We start from the raw sequence: 20,564 nt of genomic DNA, 5'->3' as shown, positions 1-20,564 counted from the left end.
GAAAATGACCCAAAGCCGACGCCAACTAAAACTTTCGCCGTACGTGACCTGTAATCGAAAACCTTACATAACATATATTAAAACGTCTGAAACGAAATGAAGAACCTGCTCACTTACTTTTCTTTTAATTAGTATCTTTACGCTAAAATAAACAAGTATAAATGTTAAAAAAATCTTTTTCCTCCCAACAATACGAAAAAAAAAAGTCTGTGAAAAAGTCATTAAAAAAAAAATCACCCTATATGTCACGGGGGGAAAAAACACAGCAAAAATAATTTTGGTAGCTGAAGGAAAAAAAAATAGGGCAGTAAAACCACCACATGGATAAAATCTGTAGAAAAATGTCTGGTCCTTAGGGGGTTAATAACATTGCTGGACAGCCGTGGTTCCGCTCATCTTCAGGGAAAAAAAGGAACCCTCAGACAGTTAAATTTACGGAAAAATAAGAATTTTGTTTTTTTGAAACTGGAGAGGAAAAACCAGGAAAAAAAAGCCATGTCATTAAGGGGTTAAAAAGGTTTTTCAGGATTGGGTTTCACGTTCTTGCACAACCCCTTTAACATCTTGAAGAGGTAACACAAACAATACATAGGTGGAGCTCTTTTTGAAAGACAAAACTTGATATATGTAAAATTCTGAGTGTTCCTGTTATTTGAGAACCGCATGAAATATTCATCAAACCTAAATGACCGATAGACTTTACTGAGGAGAATGTGGTGGATTGCAGGCGGCAGTAACAGAGCTGCAAAATAACGGTAGAGATCTGTCTTCTGTCTTGGGAACAGATACATGAACTTAAGGAGGATATCGGTATCCCAGACTATTGCTGCCTCGGGGAAGGCGATGAAGACGATATCACTATTAATGCCTGGTTTGGCCCGGCAGGGACTGTTTCTCCCCTTCATCAGGACCCTCAGCAAAACTTCCTAGCCCAGGTGGGTCCAAATGGTTCTTATAGTATATTACCTGCGTTTTATTTTCTGTGTAGCTGTAACATTTTTGGGAGCTTTCTTTTTCATGGCAGCAATATAAGCCAGCCTGCCATAGATCCGGCTATTATTGTAGGGGAAAGCTTACAGAACAGAAGGTAGATTTATGACACGGCTGCACGCCACACAATGTAATATTGAGTGATTCTAGTCAACAGAAGTGCCCCGAAGTTGGCCATGTGCAATGTAATTAGGAATTCCATTGTCATGTCAGCCAAAATATTTCAGTGTATGACCATCTTAAAGGGGTTTACCAGTGGAATGCTATTGATGACCTATCATCAAGGTCTTCAATAGTTGATCCGTGTAGTGGCCGGCTCTTGTAACTGCCGGCATGGCTCTCATTGAAATCAATGGGAGCCGAGCCTGCAGTTACAAGTGCCGGGCACTTTAAGGATGTTGGTGCAGAGGCTTCTGCTCTGTCCTCTGTGTATTTGGAGCGGAAGTCTCCGCGCCAACCTCCCATGTAGTGGCCGGCGCATGTAACTGCAGATATGGCTCCCATTAATTTCAATGATAGTTCCTGCTCAGCTGATCGGTGGGGGTATATTACCTGCACTTCTTGTTCTCTTTTGTTTGTCCAATCCGTCAGTCGCAGTCCTGATTTTCTGCCATCCAAGATGACCACTGCGATTTTCTCACTACCTAATGCACATTGTGTATTGCTCACTGATTGGACAGTTCTGTTCACATTATACCTGCTCTTTGATTGTCCAGAGCTGTTAATGCATTATTAGTCCAAAGGCCCATTTAGACACAACGATTATTGCTCAGAATTCGCTCAAAAGCCATCTTTTGAGCAATAATCGTTGTGTCTAACAGCACTGACATCGTGCAGTTTTCGCTCATTGCTGTCTTTTAGCGTGCTGAGAGACAACGATGAGCCTTATCAGGGATTCACAGCGGGCTACAGCTGATACTATTGTTTCAGCTGTATCCCGCTCCCTGATCACAGTCTATGAAGAACAGAGCGGTCCAGCTCTGTTCTCCATACCCGTCAGGGAACGCTCGGCTTTATAACAGACGGGCGCTCCATGCAGAAAACTTCTGGATGCAGAAGACAAGTGGGGACACTCCGCTTGTCTTCTGCATCCTCCGCTCCGAGCGCTCGGCTGTCTAACAGCCGGGCGCTCGGAGCAGGGAACAGCTGGATGCAGAAGACAAGCGAAGACACCCCGCTTGTCTTCTGCATCCTCCGCTGGCAGCGCAAGGTGATCGCTCAGCCTGAGTGATCATCTTGCGCTGTAAATGACACAACGATTATCGCTCAAAAGTCGCTTGAGCGACATCTGTTGAACGATAATCGTTGTGTCTAAATGGGCCTTAACACAATCAATGCACAATGGGGATTAGGTAGTCTGAAGCTTGTATTTTGCCATTTTGGATGGCTAAAAATGGGACCCAAAACTGGTAGATCAGATGGACTGCAGAGAACAAGTGCAGGGAATATACCCCCATCTACTCCAGTCGCAGGACCGTATTTTGTCCCAAAACTGGAGTGTTGCTTTAATCTAATACAATTCCTTTAATAACCACCCACTGTCTTTTGGCATCACCTGTTAGTGGGGAGAGCGTTTTTAATGATGTAAGTAAAAACTGTTCTTAGAGCAATGTTCTGAGACAGGAAAGCTCTAGTTCTAACGACCTGGATTGGCAGAACCTCTGATCCTGGCCCTCTAGCCCTTTGATGACCAAAGGGCACACCCCTTTTCTAATAGGTCATCAGGTTTTCCAGTGACACAGTTAGTGGGGGGCCCATGTATAGTCAGCCCCCTGAGGGCTTAGAAAGGACTCAATGACTATACGCTAGGCCTGCTGTTAGAGTGTATTAGCAGTTAGTATGTAAATATATTATAGATATAAAATAAAGATTTCAAATAGTTTCTTAATGGGAATATATTACATGCAAAAATATTAAATATCTGCACGACTGTAATAACCTGCGCATTTAAATGGGTGTTTGGGGACATAGAAAAAGGTAAAAGGGCTTAAAATGAACTTAAATTGAATAATCAATTATCCCAGCCGCTTCCTGTCCAGTGGGCGGTCCCACGCGGTTCGTTGTGCACCTGACCGCTCATCCACTCAGTCTTCAGCGACCATAGAAGAATCACTGCTTCTCCTGGGTTCCATACAACAAGCACTGGGGCTGCAGCACTGGATGAGGAGCGGATGGGATAGTTGATTATTCAATTTTAGTTCATTTTAAGACTTAACTTTTTTTCTTATGTCTCGGAAAACCCCTTTTGTCTGCTCAAATCTAGAGGCAAAAACGAACTCTATTGAGCCGGTGATTAAGGGATTGCGGGTTCATATCTTGCTCTGAATGTATAATAACCTGCAATAGGTTCTATATATGTATATAATTTTTCCTTAGATTGTAGGCAGAAAGTACCTCCGTTTGTACTCCGTCAGTGAAACTGAGCGTCTGTACCCATTTGATAGCTCCCTTCTACACAACACCAGTCAGGTAAGTGACCTTCTGCTTTACAATGACTTTAGTTATACATCATAATGCTAACAGCCATTTATCCATCGTAGGTAGACATTGAAAATCCAGACGTAGACAAGTTTCCTGACTTTGCACAAGCCGCTTATCAAGAGTGTATCCTGTACCCAGGACAGATCCTATTCATCCCGGTGAAGTGGTGGCATTATGTTAGGGCTCTGGATATCAGCTTTTCAGTCAGTTTTTGGTGGTCTTGACCATGAACTTTAACAAATCTCAGTCATTGAAAGTGCAGAGCTGATGTAATCCTAGGGATCTATGGTGCTGTAAGAGTGACCCTATAGAAGTGCAAGAGCCCAGGAGATACATTCACTATATGGACTATTAAATATTGGTACAATACGTGCAGTTGAATTGGCTGTAATATGGCAAGATAGACTTGTGGATACACTTGGCATTCAGTTTACTAGTCCCATGCCCTATGTACATTATGGATATATTAATGTATAGAAACTCTTTGGTGCTGTATTCAAATTTATAGCTTCAATAAAAAAAGTTTAAAAAATATCCTTTTGACAGTTTTCCTTTAAACTTTACATATCAATAGCAATCGGCATCATGCATTTCTCCCCCCCATAAGGTGGCTTTGATGTCCTGCAGCAGTGACAAAGGTGTTTCCCGTAAATAATCACTACTTTTTGATAGGGAACACATCATGTTTTCCAAATCAATCTTTTTTAACACCCCAGTGATCCATTCTGGACATTGCTGCCCGTCTCCACTACCAGCCCGGCGTGTAACTTGCTGTTCTTTTATGGTGTGCTCCAGCCAGTCTCTTCCATGCAGTTTTGAGGAATAGGAGTCTCCATCGCACAGTTCTGCCTTCACAGCAAAGAGGATTTCACAGGCCTTTAAAGCCACTGGTCGGTCACAGTCGCATAGACAAGTCAATAAGGCCTGGAAAAGCCCCACTTGTTGGCATTTCATCAATGCATCTGAGATGCAAACTGAACTTTTGCTAGATGGTAGCCCTATAGTATATGGGCAGCTTTGGGAAGGTCCCATTTCAAGTATTTGGGATATATAAAAATTGGCAAGGTCCAATGCATTGACCTTCACCTCCCAATCCAAGTCCTTGCACGTTATCTCCAGAATCTGTGACAGAAAAGTTTCTGAGTCTTGGAACTTTTGCACGTGACCCTTTTTAAGCCAGTTGCAGAATACCTTTACCACTGCTCTCCTGGGAAAACCTTCTGTGTCGTGACATAGGATGTCCATTAGATTGGGCACCAGATCCTGTGAAAGAGGACATAATTATTGATTACATCCGTTTCCTCTAGCTCAGGGCTTGCTTAATCCCTCAAATACCCTTAATGGTGTTATCCTCTATCTGGTGGGACAGGGGATAGCGGTGGGGCTCCAGCACATCCTGAAGCATGGGCAGTGGTGGTCACACATGCACCCCGCCAATCCATTTATTTTAATGAAATAGCCAAGCACTAGAACTCTTATCTCCAGTGGTTCCACAGAAATTAATGGAGTGGTAACTCACAGCTGCCCACGTTTGAGGACACGTAGGAGCCCCATTTCTAGGGATTGTTGGGGGTCCTAGTGATCAGCAAGTTATCCCCTCTCCTCAACTGGCCTCTTAACCCTTTCCAATCCACTGTCTGACCTCTGAAGACATTATGATTTAAGGCTGTACAGCTCCAATGTCGGAAGACGTTCGTTGGGGTTCTCCTACTATATATTGCCAGCCTCTCTGCTTTCGGAGCCTATCCAACGTGTCACCTCATGCAGTACTGGCTTTAGCCAGCATATAGTGCTATTGTATAATAGCAGAAAAAGAGTAAGCCCCCTAGGAAAACCAGGATACACATTGGATTGGAAAGAGTTAATTCAACCCTCTGCTACTGGCCCACAGCTGTATTTTCAGGCCGTGTCCCATCCATGTAATTCCACAGACAGTACATGGCTCCATTATAGCCTATGAGGCTACACATATGATCCGTGTGAATAAACTCATGACATGTCCTATTGCTGTTTGTTTCATAGCCAAGTATATAGCACAACACACGGACAGGAGTCTGTGTGCTGTTCAATGCGAGTTACTCTTGAGTTCCTTATGCGTAACCCGCAGTAAAAGGCATTGTCGACTTTCTACTGATTTTTACAGTTTTTATTTCTTTAGTTAAGTTATAAAATGTATGATTTCCTATTTTTAAGATATAAAAACTGTAAAAAGCAGTAAAAAGCAGACAACCCCTTTAAGGCCGTCTGTCACTAGCCTACACCTAACTATAACAACTCCCAACAGATAAACACCAACCTCGCATTTTAAAGTTTCCACTGAAGTATGAGTGAGATCGATGATCTGTGCCATACAGGTTACAGCACTTGCGCGAACATAACTCTCAGGGTCCTTAAGAAGATCCAGGACAAGCTGTGGAATCCCAGCATTACTCAGAACATGTACAACCTCTGCATGTCCTACAACCAAACAAATAGTATAAGGTCTCATTCACACTTAAGACGCAATTGAAAGAAAAATTAATTTGGGGCTTAGTCTTTTGTCATATTATATGGATCTACTGTATGTTCACTAGACAGCAGTGAATTCTGGGTACCTTCAACAGAAGCCGTGATGTTGGTGATGAACTCTAATGTGGTGTCGCGAACCTCCCAAGAAGGACTACAAAGACGTTTCATCATCACAGGACAAAGACCTGGAAAATAAAGTAAACCATTATGTATCAAGCTGGGATTTATTAACTGCACGTTCAGCTATGAATTACATCGTTTAACCCAGGGGTCCCCAACTCCAGTCCTCAGGGACCACCAACAGGTCATGTTTTCAGGATCTCCTATGGGAAGAGCACCTGTGGTAATGTCTGAGGCACTGACAATAATTACATCACCTGTGCAACACTGAGGAAATCCTGAAAACATGACCTGTTGGCGGTCCCTGAGGACTGGAGTTGGGGAACACTGGTTTAACCGATCCGCACACCAGGCATACATTTACACGCTGAGTGTGGAGCCGGCCCTGCTCCATGCACAGTTGGTGTTGGCTGTCTTTGATAGCTAACAGTTGCAATCAGCATGAGCGTTGATCATGGCTATTAATCCTGATCGGTGATCGTAGGTCCCAAATGTCCTCCTAGCAATGAGAGCGTGACGTGCTGTTCATAGCAGCGGTGGGGGGGGGGGGGGGGGGCGGGGGGTTGGGGCTTCTGAAGGCCCCTTAGAGCTGCCAAGACTGACTGTCTATCAGAGTGTGCCCGTGGCATTTCTTGACAGAAGGCCTGCAGTATAATGTTATACTATGGTACAGCATTATGCTATATGAGCAATAAAAAGCTCGCAAGTCCCCCACCACATACACCGAAAAAGATGGAGGAATTGCGTCTTTTTTTTTCCCATTTCACTCCACTTAGAAATGTTTAAAAGCTTTTTAGTATATTATATGGTATATGAAATGTTACCATTGAAAAATACAACTCATCCCGCAAAAAACAAGCCCTTAGACATCTACATCGGTGGAGGAATAAAAGTTATGAATTTTTGAAGGAGGGTTGAGTGGGGGAGGGGGAAAAAACGCTATGCTGTTAAAGAGTTAAATGAGTTTATTTAAAATGTAATGGGTAGTGAGAATTTTCTGGTACGCTATTATGGAGCTCTGGGGCAGTTGTTCACTTTGGGTGGCTTCACAGTGTGTTTTATAGTGTCCATTTACTGCAGAGACTGGAAAAGTCCTTGCAAATAAACATCCATAGCCCCCCTTCACCTGACGGAGGCCGGAAGAGTGTTTTTTAAGCCTTCATCTGGCCTACTTTCCTATTTCCCTGCTATAAGACATAGTAAAGTCTGCTGCTCTATTCTATACAGAGATATCCAGTAAAAAAAATAAAAGAAAGAAAGAGAGAGAGAGATCCCCCGTTCCCCACTGCTACCCCCCGCTCCACCACGCCGCCCCCCGAATCTTTTCGTCCGAGTAGTCAGTTACTCAGAAAAAGCGGTGCTCGAGTGCAAAAACACCCGAACCGAGTACGTTCGCTCATCTCTAGAGCCTAGTGGTCACAGATTTCACTGTACACCTATACTGCGGCAGCGGTTCAAGGTATACGTTAGGAAATATACCTCCGACATCCTAGCAAACAGTATGTAAGCACCCTGTTTCAGGATATGGTGAGGAACGTAATGTCCGTCTTAGGCTCTATTCACATCTGCGCCTGAGCCTCCAATCAGAGCCTCCGGTTCAAACCCGGATGAAAGAGTTGTGCATGCAAAACTTTATTTGTCCAGTAAAAATGTCGTACAGGTGCAGGAACTGAACGGACCCCATTATAATCAATAGGGTCCGTTTGGCACAGTTTGGTTTCGTTATGAGACGGATCAGTTAATTTAGGAGATTCCGTTTTCCTGCTCCACTAACGGAACAGGAAAACAGAATCCCTGGGGCAGATGTGATTTTAGTCTTAGCATATTAGAGAATGTATTTTTCACAAGAATGTGTGTATCTGTATCAGACCTTCAAGAAACCGTCTGCCCTCTGCCCAGTGCTCATCTGATGTGTGCCAGGCCTGGAGCCACTTCAGCGATGCCTGGAATGCCTTCTTCAGAACCTAAAGTGGAGACAGGGATGCAGTAAACTTTACATTCTTACAGTAAGATACAGCAAGGCTGTGTACACATGGTGGAAACTGACATGGAATCCGCACTGATTCCATGACAAATCCCATTCATTTGTACAAACTACAGTACAAATTTGAAATCCGCTTGGCAAAAAAAGAAAAGATGGGTATCTGGGAGCGCCGCTCTGTGAGGACAACTTTGAAGGGGACGCAGCAGTAAATTAACACTGCAGCCCCTTCTTTCTCAGGATCAGTGGAGATCCACCAATCAGAGGGATGACATATCCTAGTGATATACCATCACGGTATAAGGTGGGAATATATGTTTGGCAATTAGAGACGGTTAAATCACAGAAGTGCTGACCTCCACCATCCCATACATTGTACAGAGAATAGCTCAATATAGGTCTGACGCTGTAGAAATACTAATCAGATCTACTGCAATATTGATATTCGGTCATAGCCAGTTAGAGGAGAATAGAAATACTATTTTATTCAATGTGCAATATGGAAAAAAAGAGTAAAAAAAACGCCATGTCCTAAATATCACTAACCCTAATCACAAATTAGTTCTGTATTTATCTACTAACTGCATTTAAACAGACACTAACCATTTCACGTCATTTATGCTTGTCTAACAGTGTATGTGTGTATCACCAATCTTGTGGTATACTTGCATTAACATTTTTTTGTTTTACAACTGAAAATCAAATTTGACGTGGCAGCTACTCAGGGTCTCCCTTTTAACATTTTGGCAATCCACTGCCTGTCGTTGGGCATATAGCTTCTCTAGTAACAGGCACCTAGGAACACTGGTAGTTGCTATATGCAACGGATTCTGATTGGAGCAGGGCTATGCAAAACAGCAGCATGGGAAGTGGCTTAAGATGTGCTCCAAATCTTTAAATGGATTGCAAACAGCAGGGCAGCAAAAAAGTGGGAAAAACTAAATCAAAAACTGAATCTCTTGAAACCTCAAATGCATTAAGGCACGGACAGTCGTGTAGTAATGAAGGGTTCTTACTGTGGGGTCGGTTTCTGGGTTCTCTACATAAGCAGTGAGCACGTTACATGTCTTTATCGGGGAGTCTGGTATCACTAAAAAAGAAATTGCATGTTAATAAGACAGATGACTGGAACAGTTATGATAAATGATCGAGGTGCAGGTACACATGATAGTAATATACTACTATGTACTATAAATATTAAGTCAGTATTTGTCTCACATGGCCAACGAGAAAGACCTCCGATCGCATCCAACGCTGATCTTTGAACGCGAAGAGAACCTATCAGTGACCTGCCCAGATTGGACCCTGCAGTTGACGAAGAAACGGCTTGTCCGATGCAATAGCAGAGAATCAGCAGCACAGAACTCTGTATAGAGCTATGGGGAAACGACACAGCAAGACAATCCTGGAGAAAGGAAAATGAAATCAACGTGTCCTAAAGAAGGTCTCCACCTGTGCAATTAGGCCGGTGAAAGGCGATCATATTCCAGCCATATTTAAGCATTTGTAATATAGATGGGTATCCCGGCCTGACCGCAGGTCTCCTAACCCGAGCTATGAGGATCATAGGAAGCTCACAGTTTGAGTTAGGCTACCCGCAGTCAAGTGGGCCACCCATTCGTATTAAGCAGCTGGAGTACGCTTGTCTGTTACCTGCTTTAGAGAAATACATATGCCTCCCAAAGGACTCACAGCACTTGGTATGGCACTTATAGATGTGGGCACATGGCTTTCTGCAATTCATAGCTTATTAACTGTAGAGGAAATTAAGTCTAGCGTTGCATGCAAATTACGTCACAAGTGCCTCGAGGGTGATCCCCAAATTTAGCAAGTGCTCTGGTTGTCGTTGCTAAACATCACCCAGCTCCTGCCCCCTGGCCTTGATTGATAGCGCTAGACTTAGGTGACATCACTGTATGCTGCATTGAAATTTTGCACATGCACCTCTTTGTTCACAGCCCAGCGCATGCGTAATACTCACCCTCTTGTGATACCTCGCATGCGCCGCACCCAATTTCAATGCTGCATACAGTAATATCACCTAAGGCTAGAACCGTCAATCCAAACCGAGGGGAAGGCATTAAGAACGGTTCACGAGTGGGACCAACAACAACTGTCAGGCTTTGAATATGATTTGCATACCGCATTCAACTTCTTTTCTGCTACAATCAATAAGCCATGAAAGGTATGTGGTGGCAGGTCTCTAAGTGCCCTACCAAGTGCTGAGAGTCATTCAGTAGGCATAGGTCACCCGACATTCTCTTTCAGGAAAATCTGATTAATAATGCCCTCATTGAGGCATAATTTTAGCTATGGATACAGTGTTTCAGAGTCACGTAACAGTGGTTGTCAGGCAATGTGTCCGTAGCAACCCATCTGTCACATATTACTCTAGGCTACAGCTCCCAGGTAAATTGGCACCTTGCTGCTTGAGGAAAGGACACGGTGGATTGGCAGCGGTTACACCTCCATGTTTTCCTTGTTCTTATTCCCAGACAAATCAGATTTTTGTACAAAGTAATATAGGCAGTGACCTTCTTTACAATGATGTAAGATCTAATGTCTCTTAGAAGTTACCTTCTCACACAGCTCCGTCAGATGGCTCAGACATTGACATAAGAGGCTGACACACGAGGTCTTTTCAGACAAAAGATTCTCAACTACGGCAGGATCAGACACAAACTCATCAAGAAAGCCTAAAAATAAGAGGAGCAACATTAACAAAAATATCGCTTTGTTCTACTATACAGCATTTATGACATTAAAGGGGTTGTCCGTTTACTAAATTGCAGGAACAGTACTTACCTGTTCCATGCCGCAGCGATCCAGCGCTGCAGCCCCATTATGGTCCAGGCATTTGTTGTGACAGATGATTTCATCGGAAGTCAGGTGACCGCTGCAACCAATCAAGCAGCAGCATCATGTTCCCAAACTCCTGGCATGATGATGATAAGGATGTGAGTGCGGATGCCAGAAGAACGAGCGGTCAGCTGACATCTGGTGATGAAATCTTTCACAAGAATTGCCAGGACAACAGCAGGGCTGCAGCGCTGGATTGTGGCAGCAGGGAACTGGTAAGTTCCGCTCCTCTTCTTATTTTAGCACTAAAGAGGGCATGTTATCCTGTAACCAGACAGCCCCTCTAAGTCAGTAAATTAGATAATACCTGGTTGGCCAAAGTCTGTAGTTGAGCTTCTCAGTATAAAGTCTAGTGGCTGCAGCAGAACACACACAGCCTGCAGGCTGACGTCCTGGGGACTGGAAAGAAAGCAAAAACATAAAATACATAATGTATATAGTCTAAGGAGAGGGAATAAAAGGGTTAATTGACGCGCTGCAGAATTACTGTGGATTTTTCGTGTAATTTACAGTATAATACACGTGTGTGAGGTTTAAAGGAAACCTGCCACATACTTACAGCACCAAAAACTAAGTTATGGTGCTGTTAGTGACACAGAGCCAGAGGATGTATTTGTATACTTGCCCACGCTCCGGTGTCTGCGCTGTTACCTGCCAAAAGTCACTTGCCACACAGAAATGTGACTTTTCAGGTTTCTGTGCCCATGCTCTCCATAGACTTGTATGGAAGAAAGCGCACATGGCAATCTGTCCCGTGTAAAAGCTTGCAGAAACTGAACGATTGGACGAGAATCATCCAGTTTCAGCATGCTTAAAAACCAAACACCACATTGTTCGGTCTGAACGGCCGCTGCTTACAGTGAATGGAGAGAGGTGGGGGGAAAGAACTCTCCTCCAACCGCCTCACCTCCCTGCTGGCCACGCTGTGAACGATCCAGCGATACTCGCTCCTGTGTAACAGCATGGGAGCGAGTATAAAAGGGGACGAGCGTCGAGCATCATTTGCCCGACACTTGTCCTGTGTAAAAGGTGCTTTAGTTTATGGTGTTGTTGGTGTTGCAATTAGTCCACCCCATTCTGCAATGACCCTGTGCAAAGAAAGACAGCTATCAATCAGTGACTGGAGAGTGGAGTTAGCCTGCAGCTCATGAATATCGAGGACCACTTCCTGTGGTCCTCTATGTGTTTTACGCTACTGATAACGTGTACGTTTCTGACAAACTACTGTACAGACACATATAACAGACGCATCATAGCAATCGTCACGCCTTATTCTCCCAGAGGAAGCCAGAAAGGTGATGGCAGATTCTTTTTAAAGCCCTATGAACATACAGTATAGTGGCTGTATAGAAGGTAATGGGCCCATGTAAATACCCACTGAATACACAGGAAACCTGCGTAGCCACCACATACTTGCACATTAAAACAATGGGCCGTTCTACGTTTTATTTCTGCATGCGTGAATATGCAGTGCGTTTATGCGTGTTAGAAAAACGTAGAAGGAACGTAATACACAGGGAATGGGCGATTTCCATTCCGTGAAAACACTGCGCCTTCACGGACTGAAATACACATACGCCCATGTGAACTTATCCTAATGCTGTACATGAAATAACATTGCAAGGTGCCAATGATGTGTGCATAGAATAAAGTTGAAGGAGGGGACAGTGATAATCTGGTAGGACACTAGTAAACTAATCTGCCGCCACCTTACAAAACAGGGGATACTCCCTCAATGATAAACCTGAAAGTTGTGCTTACCAGGACTTGGACTTTAAAATGCCAAATGCCAAGGAACCAGCCTGGAATGGACTTAGACTTCTCAGTGCCTGCTTCATGGACGCCCATAGATTGTGTTGAGGATTACACAGAACTGGAAATCTAGACCAACAAATGTGAACATTTTGAGGAAAAAAAGTGCCACCCGAACCTTGTTTAGCCCCGTCTTTAACAAGAGTCACACACCTTCCATATGTCCTCTACTTCTTGGTAGGTTAGGAAGATGTGGGGACAAATGGTCCATCAAAGGACTACAGGACCAGACTACACAAAGATTGTTTGTAGTCTGTTACCATGGAGACAAATAGGTCTCTATAAGAACTGTGTACACAAAATGATGAGAGTTGCGAAATGTATTTAGTTTTAGATGCACCTAAACAATAAACATAAATAGTGTCGAGGGTGCACCTTCTTTTTAAGGATTACGGCATCACTGGACTTTTTTCATAATCCTTAAAAAGCAGGTGCACCCTTGCCGCTATTTTTGTTTATTGGTTTAGTGCATCTAAAACTGAGACCCCAGCAATAAGAGCATGTATTGCATACCTTACCAAGATGCCTTAAAAATCTATGGGTTAAAAACCCATGCCCCTTGTCAAGCGAGGTGAACTGAAATATTTATTTTTGGTGCATTTGCGCAAGATTTTGGCACATGTGACAAGTTCTAGGCACAATTATTATTAGTAAGACTGCCTCACTGCGCCTGGACCTTGCTCTAACATGGCCTGGGACAGGGGTGAGAAACACTATCTTTTCTCCTTAAGGAAAAAAGATAGCGTTTCTGACCTGTGTCCCAGGCCTCTCACTAGCAAAGCCAGACTCCTACTATACACTGATGAAGAGCAAACACCCTGAAACAGCTGTTTGTATATGGAGTCTGGCTTTGCTTTTAATTTCCAGTCATTGTTACAAGGCTTGTATAAAGAGCCTAACTTTGGCTTGAAGGAATGCTGCCTTCCAATAGGTGGCACTGTGGAGGTATTATTCCATCTCCCTTATGAGCTGTAGTATTTATTGGTACCATTTTGGGGTACATACAACTTTTTTCATTACTTTTAAGGTGGATTCAGACGACCGTATATCAGCTCGGTTTTCACGCCCAGCCGATATACAGTATCCTCATCTGCAGGGAGGGGGGGGGGAAGGATGGAAGAGCTAGGAGCAGGAACTGAGCTCCCGCCCCCTCTCTGCCTCCTCTCCACCCCTCTGCACTATTTGCAATGAAAGGAGGCGGGGTGGGGCTAAGTTCTGAGAATTAGCCCCGCCCCTGTTCCGCCTCTCTCCATTGCAAATAGTGCAGAGGGGCGGAGAGGAGGCAGAGAGGGGGCAGGAGCTCAGAGCACTGCTCCTGGCTCTTCCAGGCTCCCCCCCCTGCAGAGAGACGACGTATATTGGCTGGGCGGAAAAACCCAGCCGATATACGGTCATCTGAATGCACCCTTATTATGGTTTTTTTTGGGGGGGAGGCAAAATGAACAAAATAAACTTTTTGGCTTTGTTATTTACTTATTTTTTAATGGGAATTGCTTCTAAGCCCGTGCTATGCACAGGCTGTAAGTTATATCATGTTGCTGTAAGTACCAGGCAACCAGGACATAAACTTAAGCCCTATAGCGTTAAGGGGCTAAACACCACATCATTTTTCACTTACCTGGTCATGGCAAGCAACAGTTCCTCTAGATGAGGTGCAGTATGAATAGGCTTCTGCTTCAGAAGAGAATTTACCAGTTCTGCTATACGTGGCCACAGCACCTCGGCCATTGTGTCAGTGCAGTCTCTAAAGATGGCGGTCAGAGCTTTTAGTGACTGAGTAACTGATTGGGAAACATCAGAAATCAGTAGCTTCTCCAAGTGACGAAGGATTCTTAAGGCTACTTCAGGCAGATCAGATACACGGTCGATTGCCGAATGTCCCGTCAGCTTAACAAACATGACAAAAATGTAGGCTACAAGGTCACTGCCCGCAGATGCCACAAACAGGCTGGAGTCCATCAGCAGGTTCAACATTGTCTCTATTATTCCTGTGGGAGACAGAAAACAAAAACACTTAGATGCTACATAAGGTCGAAACAGGAAAAACGTACTACTGCATACTAGTCATTCAAATAGATGCTCAAACATATGATCCGTGGATGGGCCATAACCTGAGCAAGAGTCGCCATTTGTTACTGGCTGTCCGCTCTGGATACTAGACGGCCCTAATAAAGCCTATAGGGGGAAGTTTATTAAGACCGGCGTTTCAAATGCTGGTCTTAGCATTATTTTTCCTGGAGCTCAATGAGCCTAATATATGAAGAAGTGCATGCTTTGTGCCGCCCCCAACAAGCTACGCCCCCTCCCAGTTGCATCTGATCATTTTGCACATGCAGCAATACTCATTTTAGTCCATATACATAAGCGATTTTTTTTCCCACATTGCAGTGCAGGAAAAAAAAATTTATAAAGGAAAACAAAAAAAATAAAAAATTGCAGCATGTCCTAAATTTGGGTGTTCCCTCTGAACGCATCGCTCATTGCTTCAATAGGGTCTGCAAAGCATCATAAGGCATGCTAGGTGCACGCGAGTGCGATGCAAGGTTTCCCACTGAAAACAATGGGAAACACTCTGCGATCCTCCACTGCAGTCAAAAGCCACGACAGAGGATTGCTACTTCCGCAGGGACATCGCATATTGGTGAGTACGATATTGAGCCGGCCTGATATCACACTATCCTGTGCGAATGAGGCCCTAATAGTAAGCTACAAGAGATTTACACAAGAAGCACCACAGTATCTCTAAGTACTGCCCCTACCTCCTAAATGCAGAAAGCGTAACGCCTCGTGGTGCTGTACCATACTCCGCAGGCCTTGGATCCACGCTCTTCTGATGGACGCATCCTTCCATGTATCCTTGGTGTAGATACGCTCTCCGAACATGTTCTGTATGACACCATCAGACTGAATGAACAAGGAGGAGAGTTAGGAAAAGCAGACAAACCGTTCATGCTGCATATGGAGACAAACCACGGACAACGCCTCGTATGCATCCCCACTAAACATTCCTTTATCATACTCCATCTTTTTGACTTCCCTATGTGTAAACCACTTGTAAGACACTTACATATTAAGGAGGCGAGGGGAAGACGTGGTCTTGGGCAGAATTAATATATTAGTCTATAGGAAAGTCAAACCCCTGCCGCATATGTACACTGAATGACCACTCTATCAGAAACTCCATCTAGTAGCACATTGGACCTAGTTTGGTTTTCAGAACCGCAGCAATGCATTGTGGTATGGATCCCACTCGGTGTTAAGACCGTTCTGCAGGAATATTGGCCTAAATGGACAGGAAGCTTCTTGTATTTGCTGCAAATTAGATGGAGGTGCTGACATCCTCAGCTAACAGGAAGGGGTCATCAATTCATGCTGTTTGCGCCAAATTCTGACTCCCATCAGCACGATGCAACAGAAATTAGGATTCATCTGACCAGGTGATGTTTTTCCGCTCAGTGATACAAGTTTTATGCTCTTTTGCCAACAGGAGTCTCAACTTTCTGTTTCTCTTAGACAGTAATGGCTCTGGAACTGGTCGTCAGCTGTTGTAGCCCATCTGTGCTTAGGAACGACAAGTTTTGCATTTAGAAACGTTAGTTGGAGCACCAGGGATGTAATTGGCTGCAATTTGCCTGTTCATCAGAACAATTCCTGACATCCTCCTCTGATCCCTTTTCATTGATGAGTTGTTTCCTTCCACAGGATCGCCTTTCACTAGATACTTTCATCAATCCAACCATTCTCTGTATAATCCAGACACCTCATTGCACAAGAGAACCCCACAGGGTTGGCAGTGAAATCCTGGCCCCGGCTAGTCTACCACTAATGACCAGACCTTGTTGAAAGTTGTTCAGATCGCTGGATTTGCCCATCTAATGTGGATTCAAACTGAAAGTGATCCACGGAAACTTGCTGCTTGATTTTATGCTGTACTTTGGGGTCACAGGTCTTAATTCCATACATAGAAGCTCCAATCGTGATGGGTCTCCATCTCTAATAAAGGGTCCCTTCAGTGTATAACGCACCCCTATCCTCATATTTGTACTACATTGAATACAGCCAACCGAGAGATTACATACTCCCCTGAAGAGAATTGGTCTTTACTCACCATCAGATATTTAAAACCTTCTTCTTGAGCCGCCAAGACTCCAACTAATCTGATAGCAAAGGCGAGGAGGCTGTGGTCCACCTCTTCTATACGCAGCACCTGTTGGAAGAGTTCTGGAATACATGGATTCTCCTTCAGCAGCCCCTCAGCCGTAACTACAAGAAAGAGAAGAAAACGGTCAACATAATAGAAAGTACAGCTAACATAAATGTGGACGCAGCCATAGCGGGCGCACGTTACCCGTCTCAAGCAGGCACCTAAACCAGTCCAGCAGCTTCTCATAGATGGAGTCATCTGTAATAAGCTGCCTGTTGTCAACCAGGACCCCACAGACATCAGGCAGAAGCTGGGAACACTCCACGTCCATAGTGACCCCTGGGCAAAATACAAGGCGTTAGAATACATTAGCAGCTACAAGCCCACAAGGTCCCTTCGTGAGGACTTCTAGACAGCAACACTCTCATCGGCCCTCTTGCAGCTGCCCCAACATGGTTGCCCATTTTGGCACATGCCCACGTACGTCTATCAATGTGTTCTACCCCACTAGAACAGAAGAAGGGAATGCAATAAGCAGCTACCAAGTACTTATGTAGCTGCTTATCTCTGAGAAATACAGAATCGGTTAATTAAAAAAAAAAACATCCAATTCTTGTTCCTCACATCAAGAGACCATCCGGCTGAGCCGAGACATCAGATTGTTAGCGAGTCTCCCCGGAAGATTTACAAAGAACTCCAACGTCTACAGTCCACTAAGAGCTCCTTCGGATGGGCGATTTTCTTATCCGTGTTTTACTGACTGAACACGGACAGCACATCGACCTATTAGGGGAAGTCCAGACGGGGTAGGTTTCCTGTGGAATTTCCGTACGGACCCTCCATGCGGACATTCCACGGTATTTACAGTAGTAAGCTGGATGAGATTTTGAAAATCTCATCCACAACCTGCGGAAATAGTCTGCTTAAAACCAATGTGGAAGTTGACATGCGTTGCGGTATTGAATTCCTCAGCATGTATATTTAATCGCCGTTTGCGCTGCGGAGTTCACTTCTTCTCTTTTCAGTGAGGGGGTGAATTTCAAACAGAAATACGTGATAAAACTTGCCCCAAAATCTGCACCAAACAGTTCAGGTTTAGAGGCAGGCTGCCCACTGCTGATCTGCTCCGGAATGCCCACTGCGAACATTTAGTTGCAAATTGGCCCCCGTGCGGATGCAGCCTTAGCATTGCCCATTGATTTCAATGAGGCCGGCGGTAGCGTTGCACTACGTGCTAGGTGAACGCGAGTGTGATGCCTCCCCGGAACTTAGCCCCACGCCCGTCCCGGCTCCTATCATTGCAAATAGTGCAGGGAGGGGTGGAGAGGAGGCAGAGAGGGGGCGGGAGCTCAGAGCACTGCTCCCGACTCTTCCAGCCTCTTCCCCCTGCAGAGAGAGACGCCGTATATCGCCTGGGCGTGAAAACCCAGCCGATATACGGTCGTCTGAGTGCACCCTTAAGCTGTCAGGGGGATCCAAAAACCAGCAAAGACAGCCGGGGGAGTGGAGAATAGTGCTCAGGTGAGTGCTGTTCCCCCTCGTTCTAGCGATCAGTGGGGGTTTCAGCAGCAGGACCCCACTGATCAAAACTTTTGACATGTCTCTCCGATAGCAAAGGTTTCTGAAAAGTACTGTTACTCTTTAAAGGGGTACCCCACGGGATAACTAGCTGACAGTGAGGGTGATCAATGAGTGGAACAGGTTACCACGGGAGGTGGTGAGTTCTCCTTCAATGGAAGTGTTCAAACAAAGGCTGAACAGACATCTGTCTGGGATGATTTAGTGATCCTGCATTAAGCAGGGGGTTGGACCCGATGACCCTGGAGGTCCCTTCCAACTCTACCACTCTGTGACCTCCACTAATCACGAGACCGGAGAGTGATCAGTCCCTGAATGAAGGAAGTGCAGGTCAGGTAGTACAGAAAGCACTTGGGAATCTCTCATTGTAATGAATGGAGCGCAGTGCCATCCGCAGCCTCTGCCGGCACAGCCTGTGTCTACAAATATCGGAGACATACAATGTTTTACCAATACGTTGGTGGGCATGAGCGCTAAAGTGGGCCCATCATTAAGGGGTTAAGGGAAAATTGTGGATAAAAGCTTTTTTGTTCTAAGGCTGGGTTCACACAGGACTGATTTGTCGCGGTTTTGACGCAGAACTGCTTCTGCAGCAAAACCGCTTCAAATGTTAATTTTGGTTTGCGGATTTTGCTGCGGATTTTTGTGCGGAAATATCCGCAAGCGTTTTTTTCCGCAGCACTTTTTTACTTTTGCTGCGTATTTGTCGCGGTTTTGGCTGCGTCCATAGAGGCCTATGGACAAAAAAGCGCTGCGGAAAAGACCAAAGAATGGACATGCTGCATCTTTTAAAACCGCAACGCAATTGCAAATCCGCACTGCGGCTGTGCGGAAAAAAATCCGTCCTGTGAGAACAGCTTTTTGGCAAATCTCATTTGTGCTGCATTGCACTGCAAACGCAGCGGTTTTGCCGCAGTGCGGATATGCAACGGCAATCCGCGGCAAAACCACAGCAAATCCGCCCTGTGTGAACCCAGGCTAAGGCTGTGTTGCAAGACGCACAAACCTCGCACGAATATGAACCCCATTATTTTGAATGGGGTCACACAGATGAGCGATGTTTTTCTGCAGTGAGTGAAACCAATCGCGGCACGTCCTATCTTTGATTGTGCCCTCGTGAGGCCGGCGGTAGCGTCACACCACATATTAGGTGCACGCAAGTGCGATGCGATACCTTCCCATTGAAAAGAACGGGAGATACTCCACTACTGCCCCGAAGTGATGCGAGGAGGTTTTGATATAAAAACGCCTTGCATACGCAGGGAAATCGCATGTTGGTGAGCGCAATATCAGGCCGCGTGAAATTAATTCATTGTCGATATCGCACCCGCCCGTGTGAAATTAACCTAAGGCTATAGGCACACAGACAATTGTGAGTTATACCCAAGATCTCGTTCGTGTGCCGCCCGATGTACGGGACGCCAGACATTATACGCCCTAATGTGGTCCAAGAATCGGACGCAAATAGTCAAAAACCACCGGTGCGAATGAATGGCTTCTATTTTCATATTTCTGTCCAAAAATTGGACAGACAAATCATGGGTGTGTCCACACCCGAAGGGCGCGTTCAGACGGGTTGGTTGGGATGCCGTGAAAGCGTCCTTTGAAAAACATCCTGCGGAGACGGAAGTGTAGCAGCTGCCTCAGCTTCCGTGGACTTCAATGGGAGTGCAGCCAGCTATGGCGCGTCCGCTGCCGTCCCCTATGACGCCATCCGCCCCCAGCAATTAACTACAGATGACTTAACCTGCGGGCATCAACCCTTTTACTGATTTTCCCAGAAACAGCCGCCATGTCTGACCCATCCACCCTATAACCAGCCGTATCCCCATGGCTTCATGCATACATCTAGTGCAGAGAGAGGGATGCAGTTGCCCACAGCAACCAATCACATCACTGCTTTCATTTTCAACCTGCCCTTAAATGCTGGAGTCTCCCTGGTTGCTATGGGCAACTGCAGCCCTTACTAGCCATATACACGGGGCCTCCTATACAGAGGTATCAGCCCTCCTCCTCACCGATATATGTATACACCACTACCGAACTGCCCCAGTAGTCACAGCATGCTGGAAATCCTGGAGGCCGCGGGGG

At 45.1% G+C, this 20,564-nt stretch overlaps 2 protein-coding genes across 2 annotated transcripts in view; one reads left to right on the top strand and one right to left on the bottom strand.

Annotated features, from left to right (window-relative positions):
- Positions 1-3,987, top strand: part of KDM8 (lysine demethylase 8) — a 14,775-nt gene extending 10,788 nt beyond the window's left edge. The window contains exons 7-9 of the mRNA XM_066576407.1: positions 786-935; positions 3,367-3,459; positions 3,531-3,987. Coding sequence (XP_066432504.1) covers positions 786-935; positions 3,367-3,459; positions 3,531-3,695 — 408 coding nt within the window. The 3' untranslated portion in view covers positions 3,696-3,987. The remainder of the gene's footprint in view (positions 1-785; positions 936-3,366; positions 3,460-3,530) is intronic.
- Positions 3,683-20,564, bottom strand: BRAT1 (BRCA1 associated ATM activator 1). Its single transcript, XM_066576406.1, has 14 exons — positions 20,492-20,564; positions 17,100-17,234; positions 16,860-17,014; positions 15,511-15,655; positions 14,370-14,739; positions 12,701-12,820; positions 11,247-11,338; positions 10,658-10,776; positions 9,299-9,485; positions 9,097-9,170; positions 7,970-8,063; positions 6,066-6,164; positions 5,768-5,928; positions 3,683-4,734 (listed from the first exon to the last, which is right to left on the bottom strand). The coding sequence occupies exons 2-14, from the start codon at positions 17,224-17,226 to the stop codon at positions 4,039-4,041; spliced, it is 2,439 nt and encodes an 812-aa protein (XP_066432503.1). The 5' UTR covers positions 17,227-17,234; positions 20,492-20,564; the 3' UTR covers positions 3,683-4,038.

This window comes from Eleutherodactylus coqui, chromosome 8 (genome assembly GCF_035609145.1).
Source record: "Eleutherodactylus coqui strain aEleCoq1 chromosome 8, aEleCoq1.hap1, whole genome shotgun sequence".
NCBI classification, from domain to species: Eukaryota; Metazoa; Chordata; class Amphibia; order Anura; family Eleutherodactylidae; genus Eleutherodactylus; species Eleutherodactylus coqui.
The sequence above is the reverse complement of the archived record's forward strand: the minus strand, read 5'-3'. Positions and strand labels throughout refer to the sequence as shown.